The sequence below is a fragment of the Setaria viridis genome, chromosome 9 (assembly GCF_005286985.2).
Source record: "Setaria viridis chromosome 9, Setaria_viridis_v4.0, whole genome shotgun sequence".
Taxonomy (NCBI): Eukaryota; Viridiplantae; Streptophyta; class Magnoliopsida; order Poales; family Poaceae; genus Setaria; species Setaria viridis.
The window spans coordinates 2,664,125-2,674,343 of record NC_048271.2 but is presented as its reverse complement, the minus strand read 5'-3'; the positions used below and the strand labels follow the sequence as shown (position 1 = coordinate 2,674,343).

Sequence of the window (10,219 nt, the reverse complement as noted above, 5' to 3'; positions counted from 1 at the left end):
TTCACCGCCTGTTTTTCAGGTTCCAAAGCATGGTATTCCTTTTAAATTATATATAGCTGCTGAAGAGGGTGTCCTCATTGGGGTTGTTTTGCCTCAAGAAACTGAAGGGAAGGAGCATGTTGTTACCTATGTGAGTAGAAGGCTATTAGATGCCGAGACAAGGTACACTTTTATCGAAAAAATATGTTCATCATTATATCATGCTCGTACTAAGTTGCGGCATTATTTATTATCTAATACTTGCATAGTAGCTTGTCAAACCGACATAATTAAATACATGTTGCAAAAACCTATTTTGAGCGGTAGAATCGGCAATAGGCTTATGCTCTCATTGAATATGACCTGGTTTGTGAACCGTTGAAATCAATGAAAGGACAAGTTGTAGCCGATTTTATTGTTGAGCATAGAATTAATGAGCAACTTGATTTGGATGTCAGTTATACCATTTTTATCCCTTGGAAGTTGCACTTTAATGGTTTGGTTTGCAAAAGTGGTTGCGGTGTTGGTGTGGTGCTTATTTCACCCAACGGCACTATTTTTGAGTTTTTTATCCGATTGGATCACAAGTGTACTAATAACCAAACTGAATATGAAGCTTTGTTATTCAGTTGGAGATTTTACAAGAAATGGGGGTAAAACATGTTGAAGCTTATGGAGACTCCCTACTGGTGGTACAACAAGTATCCAAGGTATGCCAATGTTTGGATGGGTTTCTAAATGCTTATCTTGATAAATATCTAGACATCATATTTTGTATGGATGAATTTGCTATTTATCATGTACCAAGGAAGAGAATCCGAGGGCTAATGCTCTGGCACAACAATCATCTAGCTATAACATCCAGAAAAGGAACTTTCATGAGAGAAAGCCGACGCTTTGCGAGGCCGAGTGTTATGTCCTGGAGGAACCAGTCTGACCGGCCTCCGACACTGGTCTGACCGGCCCAACCGGTCTGACTGCCCAGCCAACCAATATGACCGGTCTGTCTAGAGAAAATCCCACTTCGGTTATGGATCGTTCAAAATTCGCTAAAGACGAAGTGGATGACTGGAGGGTACCTCTGATTAATTATTTGTGGGATCCTAAGTGTTCAGTTGATAGAAAAGTCCGACGGTGGGCGATCAAGTTCACTTTGATAAAAGGTGAGTTGTATCGTCGTACAATTGATGGATTACTTCTAAAGTGCTTAGATTCTGATCAGGCTAGATTAGCTATGGCAGAGGTTGTTTGTGGTACGCATTAATCGGCTCGTGTGATGAAGTGGTTCCTTAAGCGAGCTTGCTTTTATTGGCCTAATATGATAGCCGATTGTTTTCGTTACTGCAAAGGTTGCGAAGGATGTCAGAAATTTTGGGATGTTCAATTGGAAACTGTTTCATCGATGCATTCAATTATAAAGCCATGGCCGTTTAGAGGATGAAGATTGGATTTTGTTGGTAAGATTCATCCTTCTTCATCAATATCCGAGGGATATTGTTTTGTGATTGTGGCTACTGATTATTTTACTAAGTGGACTGAAGCAATTCCCCTTAAAATATAACACATCGAGAGATGATTGAGTTTATCAGAGAGCATATTATACACAGATTTGGTATTCCGCAGACTTTGACTACGGATCAGGGGACTTCATTCATATCTAAAGAGGTACGTGAGTTTGTGGAATCTTATGGTATTAAATTACTCAATTCATCTTTTTATTATGCCCAAGCCAATGGTCAAGCTGAGTCTAGCAACAAGATCTTGATAAATCTCATTAAGAAAAAGATAGAAGACAATCCTAAAAAATGGCACGAGGTATTATCTAAAACTTTATGGGCTCATCGTGTTTTTAGACATGGCGCAACTAAAGTTACTCCTTTTTAGCTTCTCTATGGTCAAGAAGCTGTTTTGCCTGGCGAGGTGAATCTGGGTGCATACAGGTTGGCGAAGCAAAATGATCTAGATTTCGATACCTATTATGCTTTGATGATGGATAACATTGATGAAGTGACCGAGAAGCGATTGGAGGCTTTGGTTAAAATTGAAAGAGATAAAATTCGGGTGGCTAAGCATACAACAAGAAGGTTAAGGCCAAGGCGTTCCAGGTAGGAGATCTGGGTTGAAAAACAATTCTACCTATAGGAGCCAAGAGCAATGAATTTGAAAAGTGGTCTCCGAGTTGGGAAGGACCATACAAGATTACAAGTGTGCTCCGTGGTAATTCCTATATGGTGGAGACTTTAAGTGGATTTAGCTAGCTAGAGCTCTGAACGGAAGATACTTGAATAAGTATCATCCAAGTGTTTTGCAGGACGCTTAAAAGCAATATGGCTGGTGTTTTGAGATATCGCCCTTAAAAACAAATGGTCGGTGAGATTCATCGCCTTTAGAATTATTTCTTGGTACGCAAGCTTTACAAGAAACAGGGGGTATGTGTTGATGCCCAAAAGTAGCAGCAATGCCGACCAGGCTAAACCAGCCGGTCAGACCGGTCTCTCTGAGCGGTCTGACCGGTCTGGTCGCTGTAGCCGGTCTGGCATAAGCCAACCGGTCTGACCGGTTGCCCCGACCGGTCAGACCGGTCAGCTCGAGTCCGAGGCAAAATCAGGAGTCCTGATCGAATTGGAGTTGAAACAAGATTTCTTTGCGGAAAAAGATCTCCCACCCTATAAATATAGAGGGTCTTGGCCGATTGAGGGCTAACACCCAATCGATAAACAAATATTTTTACCCTTTTATCTCAAACCCTAGCTTTTCCAACCCCTTGCTTTCCTCCTTCGTCTCGACGGAGTTTGAGGACGTTCTGAGTGGCCTGACCGATCTCAGAACAACCCTAGGCTCGCCACCTCCGGCAGGATCCCTCCCTAGGTGGTGCTTCTAGGTTTTTGCGACGTCCCTGTGTGGACTGGTCTGACCGGCCAGTGCAGAGACTTCGGCAAGGTGATCTTCTGATGTACGCGCGAGTTATTGCATTCGTGTGTTGACGAAAAAAGTGTCAACAATCCCATTTCACACGTTTTGGGTTGGTAACTTCTCGTAGCTTCAGAACATTTTTCATTTGCTTGAAGATGTAGTTAGCATACATATCTGTTAGTTACGAAAAGATAATTTCGTATACTTAAAAGATGAATCGTTACAATTAAAGTATTAAGAAGACTCATAAGGAGGATCAGATGAATTAATATTTGATTAAATTTCAGCATTGTAAGTTTTTGCAAGATTGTCTTTTCCTCTGTTTGTTCCCTCCTTCCCCTCATCAGCTAGAGAAACTGGGCCGGCTCTCAAAACTAGAAGGAAAAGAATGTGGAAATTAGACAACTAGATCGGAATTGGTCCAGCCCATTTTCTCAATCTTCCTTACGCCCCCGGCCCGAGACCGCGTCCACACCCACACGCGCTCCGTCACCGCCTCCTCTCCCACAAAAGCGAGGAGGCGAAGAAGAAGCGCATCCCGCCGCCGCGCAGCCGCCACCATGTCGTCGATGATATCCGCGCTTTCGAATTGGCTGGTGAACCCGCGCCGCAACCCGCTCGCGCGCCTCCACATGCACGCCGTCTCCTCGCGCCTCAGGAAATACGGTAATCCCGGATCCGATCTGACCTCGATGCGCCCCCCCCGGCTCCCTTCGCGATTTCGTTCTTTTCTTCTTGTTCCCCTGATCTGAATGGTGGTGCGTTTTGGTTCTGCTTCGTGTGTGTGATCCGGTGATTCGATCCAAAAGGGCTGAGGTACGACGACCTGTACGACCCGTACTTCGACCTGGACATCAAGGAGGCGCTCGGGAGGCTGCCTAGGGAGGTCGTCGACGCCCGCATCCAGCGCCTCAAGCGCTCCATGGACCTCTCCATGAAGCACCAGTACCTCCCCGAGGACCTCCAGGTTCGTGCCCGTTCATTTCCCCCATGCCCTGATCCGGATCTCTTGATTCGTATGTGCGTCGTGGTTGTTCTGAATGTGGCGTGCGGGATTGCATGAGATAGGTTCTAGGCTGCATAACTTAAAGCTTCTGCGGTGACTCGTTGTCTGTGTAATGTGGTAGACGACTGCATGTTTAGGGAAAAATGTGTAGGGTAATGTATTTGGATTGTACATGCGATCCGGATGATTCTACTTGCCTGAAGTTTTGTTTTGTCCATCAGGCTAATCTACGTTGCAGCTCCATGAATATAGTTGTGTACAAAACCAGTGAAACTAGAAGGTGAACTATTCTGAATAGGGTGGACGTTTCAACTAAATTTCAACGAGAGATGGAATTGCAGCGAGCATTGGAATGAGAATGGGCGATTAGGATAGCATATGCCCTCACCCTGATGTTGCGATTGATTCCAGGATTCTTATGAATGTATGCTTTGTATATACCATATCCAAGTGTAATTTGCATCACAGCTAGGAGGGAGTATCATAAAACATTTTAAGCATTCATATGCCTGTTTATTCAGTTTACCATTTTGGTTTGCAAATTCTCGTCCTTGCTTTATATTAATGCTTGCCCTACATTTTTCCCTGAAGATGTTCCACTTAGTAATTATTAGATGAATGCTAAATCTAAATTTTGTTTCTTTTCTTCAGCCTCGCAGATATTTGTAGATTGATGTAGCAAAAGCTTTTAGTTTATTTAAAATATTGATTTCCAATGTGTGAAATCATATCGTTATCAGCTGGATGTTCTTGATTTTTTCTTCTTTATGGGCGTGAATTTCTTATTGGGTACTCTTTTCACATCATGTAATGCATGCAATTACATGAGTTTTTGTTTAGTATAACCTTACAAACTCACATATTCTGAGACATTTACTTTCTTTTCACAGGCTGTGCAGACCCCATTCAGAGGCTATTTGAGTGACATGTTGGCTCTGGTAAGTATCTTCTCTGCTGCATGCCTTTGTCATTTCACCTGTCCTAAATGCCAGTGTACCAATATCTTTTTTATGGCATAAGGGAGCTAGTCTACATGATGCCTTTCCCCTTATCCTTATCATGCATCAAGTGTTAACTCAAGCCACTTTAGGTTAAGCGTCAGCATGTCATTTGCAATATAAAGTTGATCCCATCATGACAGCCAGGATGTCCTGACTTTTCTTTTTGTTGGTGTGTGCCTTATCTTACTGTTATTCTCATAGGGTGTGCATGACAGCATGAATAGCAGCCTCACTCATTTTCATGATCGTTACCCTTTTTTTAGCATTTTTTTCATTATTACTGTTTTACTTTCGCAAATCAATGCTCGGTGCAAGCTGGAAAGTCATAGCCTTTTCAAATCCATGGACAGCCTATGCATGATTTCAGTTAATATTGTCTAAATCAAACATTTCGTAGATAACATTGCAACGCAATACGATATTTGTTGCAACTCAGGAGTAGAATGTTAACTGCAGATATGCAATGCATGCCTTTAGTGGCCTTTGTTTGATATCTTACGTTTCTTGCAGGTGAAAAAGGAGAACGCTGAGCGTGAAGCACTGGGAGCCCTTCCGCTTTACCAGAGAACCATTCCTTAAAATGGTGCCTAGACGTGCCCACAAGGCCACATTTTCTCTTTACGAAACACCAAAATGCATGAAATAATATGCAGCGGATGAAACTTTTTTTCCTTACTATCAAGTTACATTTACTTGTTGATGCAATTATGCATTGACTGTCGCCTGTAGTTCTGTTTCCCCTCTCTAATTAATGGGAACAAATTATGCGTTCCACCCTTATTAACTTGTTATGAAATCTTAAGCTGCTGAGTAACTGTTATAGCGTTATGTCGGTTGATCTTGCATTTCTGTTCCATTTATGAGTACTTGTATCATCCATTTATGCAAAACCCTGTGTGCACTTTCACCGTTCTGCGCTCTTGCCAGCCAAGAGATGATGGTGTTGGTTATCTGCCTATCCTTTCTCCATTTGTCACCTGTAATTTTTCTTCTGCAACTTTTAACACTGAAAATGTGCAGATTGATTTCCAAAAAAAAAGTCTTGTTTACCGCCCGACCGCGTCCTCGCGCTCATCTGCTGCGCGCCGCTCCACCTCCTCGCGGGGGTCGCAGCCTTCCTCTGCGTCCCCTTCCTCCCCGGGCCAGCCCGCGCCTCACTCCGACCCCGCCGCAGCAGCCGCGCCTTCCTCGTCCTCCGGCCTCCGGAGCTCGTGCCACACCCCTTCACTTACTCCTCCAACTCCTCGTCCTCGTCTTCCGAGGATGACGATGACGACATCCACGAACACGTCGGTTGAGGTATGCGGTTGCCCGACGCTTGTGGTTTCCTATCCGATCGCTGACTGCACTGTAAATTAGCCTGGTCGAGTGTTCTCGTCCTAGTTGTGGTTGGAATCTGGATGCTCATCCAGTCATCCAAATGGGCACAAATTCAGTATCAGCTATCTGACTACTTGATCCAAATGGAGTAATGGACTTTCCATTGGGTTATCAGCTTGAATTGAACAGCATCAAGCAATCTGTTCTAATTTCATCTGTTGGCAATCACTGTTAAGGGTATGTTCGCAATGGGGTCAACAATGTGGCGAAATGAATTGTACTCTGATAATTTATTATTCAGTTATGGGTAATCAAACTCCTATAAGTTAGCAGTATGACTTGCATCCTGGTGAAATTTAGGTGACATTGGCATGTCCAAACTCCGAAGGAGATGTATTGAGACAATGGGCATAACATATTGAAATATTACGCTTACCTTAAGGACAAGTATGATATTGATTCTGTTGTCCTTTTGATTATTTAATGTTCATTGATCATTTTCCAGATCTGCACATGGATGTAACTCAGTAGAACACTTGCTATGGTCAGTTCATAGGTCAAGGATGTTAGTTGTCCATTTGAATCAATTTTGACTTCATGCCTTTTTTGAATGTCTATCTACATAGATCATTTTTCAGAGATGCAAATGGGTGTAACTAGTAACACACTTGTTATAGTCATTTGTAGGTCAAAGGGGGAAAAAACAGAGAGAAAACATCTATTCTTGCGTGTTTGCTAGTAGGCTCAGTTGACTGTAGCGTGCTTCCCTCTTGAAGATCTTCTTAGAATTAAGACCATGGAATTAGCTATCTTGTGCAAACTAATGCATGTGAGTGCATGCTACGTTCACTCTTTATGATTATCTTTGCTACAGTTTCTTGCTTCAGTGTTATTAGAGCTAGTTTTGCATTGTACTGTGGATAGTAGTACGAGCTGTGATATCCTCAACTTTCCAATATGATGTCTTTGTCTATGAGAGACAGGGACGGAGCTAGTAGGGGGGCTTGCAGGGGCCATGGCCCCCTCATGGCCTCAAATTTTCTATAAAACCTGATGAGTAGATTGATTCTACCATAAGGAATCTGATCGAGTGATGTACATTACCTCACCGTTGTCTTTCAAAATTCTCTTGAATTGTAATCCATTTGAAACCCTAAAATGGATAGGAGGACTTCAAATGCATTTGTGGCAAATAGGAAAAGCCAACAAAAACAAAAATCTAACTCCATGGTTAAATCGAAGTGGAAGTGTGGAACATGTTTGATTTTTCGCGAATAAGATGAAGGTAAGAATTTGACTTGCTTTTGAAGGCATCGGAGTGAAAGTGCTTCTAAAGATTAAAAAAACCCACCCAAGCCATACTTCTCATATGCGTGGACTTGCCGTTGGAGGAGTTGGTCAGGTTTTATGATGATGGTTTACTCATATTTAAATGGTTTGCCCTCCTACGAGGCAAGTTCGGTTGAACAGCAGTGCGTGCCGCATGCGCCGTCACCGAGGGGTGTGCCGCATTGGCATGTCCTGGTTGCCGAAACCTTACCCTTTCAAGTGTGCGACGTTGAGTTACCTTGTCCGTGTGGCACTAATCGAACCCGCAAAAAGACGCCTCCCCTTGCGGGCCAGTTCCGTGTCGGAATAACTACCAGAGAAGGCTGGCTACTTGGAAACCATTTTTTTTATATCAGGAAATATGCTCGCGCGTTGCAACGGGTCATGTGAATGATAAGACTGTCATAGACAGGATGAAGAAAAGAATTAGCATGCCAAAACACGTCATATGTGTCTATAAACCCTCTTTATAAATTTAGCGGGTAGGTTCAATATCAAATGATGAATATAAAGGAGAATGGTTCGAGCTTTTGACAAATTCAAATTATTCTAGAAAATACACAATGATTTTTATCCTACTTCCTATAATAATGTGCACGAAGGAATATTTTTTTGAGTGGCTTGTGGCTACAACTTGTGCACGCGAATGAATTGCCGTCACGGATTCGGAATACTTAACTTTTTTCATAGTTATTAATGATCTGTTCAAATACCAGTTTTAGAATAGTTCCTAATTTTTTATCACTGGCGAGAGAATGTTACATTACTTTTTTCATTTTCAACACATGGTCATGTCAGTGTTAAGGATGACGTGAAGATGAATTTGCCCCTGGTTATCTTCTTCTCCCGGCAGCATAGCAAGCACAGCAGCAAAGCTGCTCACATGGATCTCTACCCATTCCTATTCTAACCGGCAGCAGCAGCAAGCTGCTCTCCCATCGGTCTCTCCCCCTCCCTATACATTGTAACAACCACGAGCAAGCACCGTACCAGAACCATATGTATACTCTCTCCTTTCTATCCCATCGATTCAAGCAGCAGTGCCACCACTCCATCTCTTCTCTCGAATCAGCAAGAACCAGGGTGACCTGCTCCCAGATCAAGTCGCAGAGGGTGCGGATGCCGGCATCAACATGGAGAGGTGCGCTAGTTGGTTCAACAGGGTCTGCAGATCAATACGCAACACATCGTCAGGAACTCCGGTGCGCGTGACGCAGCCTGCATGACCTCGCTCTAGACTGTAGACGAAGGATTGGCTCCTCTCTAAATATTAGGTAAAGACATATTCGAAGACATATTCAGTAAAGTTTGGGGATTGCAAAATTGTCAAGACATATTCGAAGGACATATTTCAAGACTTTTTTGCAAAATAACCACGACGGCTGGAATAAATAACCGCCCTTTAATATTAAGTAGAGATTTGATTTGAGCATGAATATTTTCGAACCAAGGTAGTATTTGCAAATGAACATCGCTGTGTTGGCCCTGCGAGGCCGAGGAAGCCGCGCAATGCCTGAACTGAGCGCGGGTGCGTCTAGTCCGCCACCGCCTGGGCCTTCTGGCTGTCCATCGCCATGCCGTCGGTGGACACCATGTGTCCTAGGTATGACACTGTGGGTACACCGAACGCACACTTGGGCACACTTAGACTGCTTGAGGCGGAGTTCGTGTTGACGGAGCATGTCGAGGACGAGACGGACACATCGTAGGTGATCCACGAGCTCGTGGAGGAGGCGGTCTAGCAGCACCTCCACTTGCAGCTGCCGGCATGATGCAGCCATGCGCCCTTGCTTGCCCTACCAAGTCATACGACTTCCCCCGATGAAGCACGTCATGGAGAGCAGTGAGAAGTCCCACAAGATTGGTCGTAACGTACGCAGCAAGTGCGTGCAGAGGATGATGTCATAGCCGTCGAGGGCGAGGGAGAAGCACTTGATCTGGAACGGCTCTGCCCCCACCACGACGTCCAGGGCGCCGCACCGGCTGCATCGCAACACCCAGGTAAGCCGCGATGTCATCGCAAATGAAGTTGTGAGACGAGCCGGGCTCCATGAGAGCCAGTAGCTCGTGTTCTCGGATGCGTACACGGAGGCGCACCGTTCCACCGTCTTCACCCCGGCCACAACGTACAACGAGATGCGCGGCTCGTTATCCCCTACCGCATCGTTGCCCCAGTCGGTGTTGTCTGGCGTTGAGTCATCATACTCGATGAAGAAGAGGTGGGCACACTTGTGGCCGCGAAAAAACTTCTCATCACAGTTGAAGCAGAGACCTTGCCGGTGACGCTCCGAGCGCGTGGTGTGTCCTCCTACAAGGATTCTTCTAGCATCGTCGTCATTTTTTCTAGCGTGAAGATTTGTGAAGGGAAAGCGCTCACTAAACACTCTCGACTACCAAAGAGAAAAGCTAAAAACCGACTACTGCTCTAACCAGAGCCATGCTTCGGAAGCAGCAGCGGGGCTCTATTTATAGCCAAAAGATCAAGCTACGTGGCGCACCCGTGACTACACACTGCCAGAGTTGTCCTTTCTAAGGACAGCGCGTTCACGTGAGAGCTCGCTGCGCGGAGTAAAGGCTCGCATGTGAACCCACTCAGACGATAACAGTACACTTGTGTGTCCTGTCCAGGACAAGAGCAATAATACACAAAGAGTTGAGCACCTCAGAGGAC

General features: G+C 44.6%; 1 protein-coding gene and 1 long non-coding RNA gene across 2 annotated transcripts; one reads left to right on the top strand and one right to left on the bottom strand.

Annotated features, from left to right (window-relative positions):
* Positions 1 to 3,352: 3,352 nt before the first annotated feature.
* LOC117840994 (cytochrome b-c1 complex subunit 7) lies at positions 3,353 to 5,744 on the top strand. The gene is made up of 4 exons (XM_034721554.2): positions 3,353 to 3,558; positions 3,702 to 3,859; positions 4,789 to 4,836; positions 5,410 to 5,744. Exons 1-4 carry the CDS (start codon positions 3,453 to 3,455, stop codon positions 5,476 to 5,478), a joined length of 381 nt encoding a protein of 126 aa, XP_034577445.1. The 5' UTR covers positions 3,353 to 3,452; the 3' UTR covers positions 5,479 to 5,744.
* Positions 5,745 to 8,931: 3,187 nt separating this feature from the next.
* Positions 8,932 to 9,978, bottom strand: LOC117836256 (uncharacterized). The gene is made up of 2 exons (XR_004636046.2): positions 9,634 to 9,978; positions 8,932 to 9,531 (listed from the first exon to the last, which is right to left on the bottom strand). It is a non-coding gene; the product is annotated as an uncharacterized lncRNA (long non-coding RNA).
* Between the last annotated feature and the right edge of the window lie 241 nt (positions 9,979 to 10,219).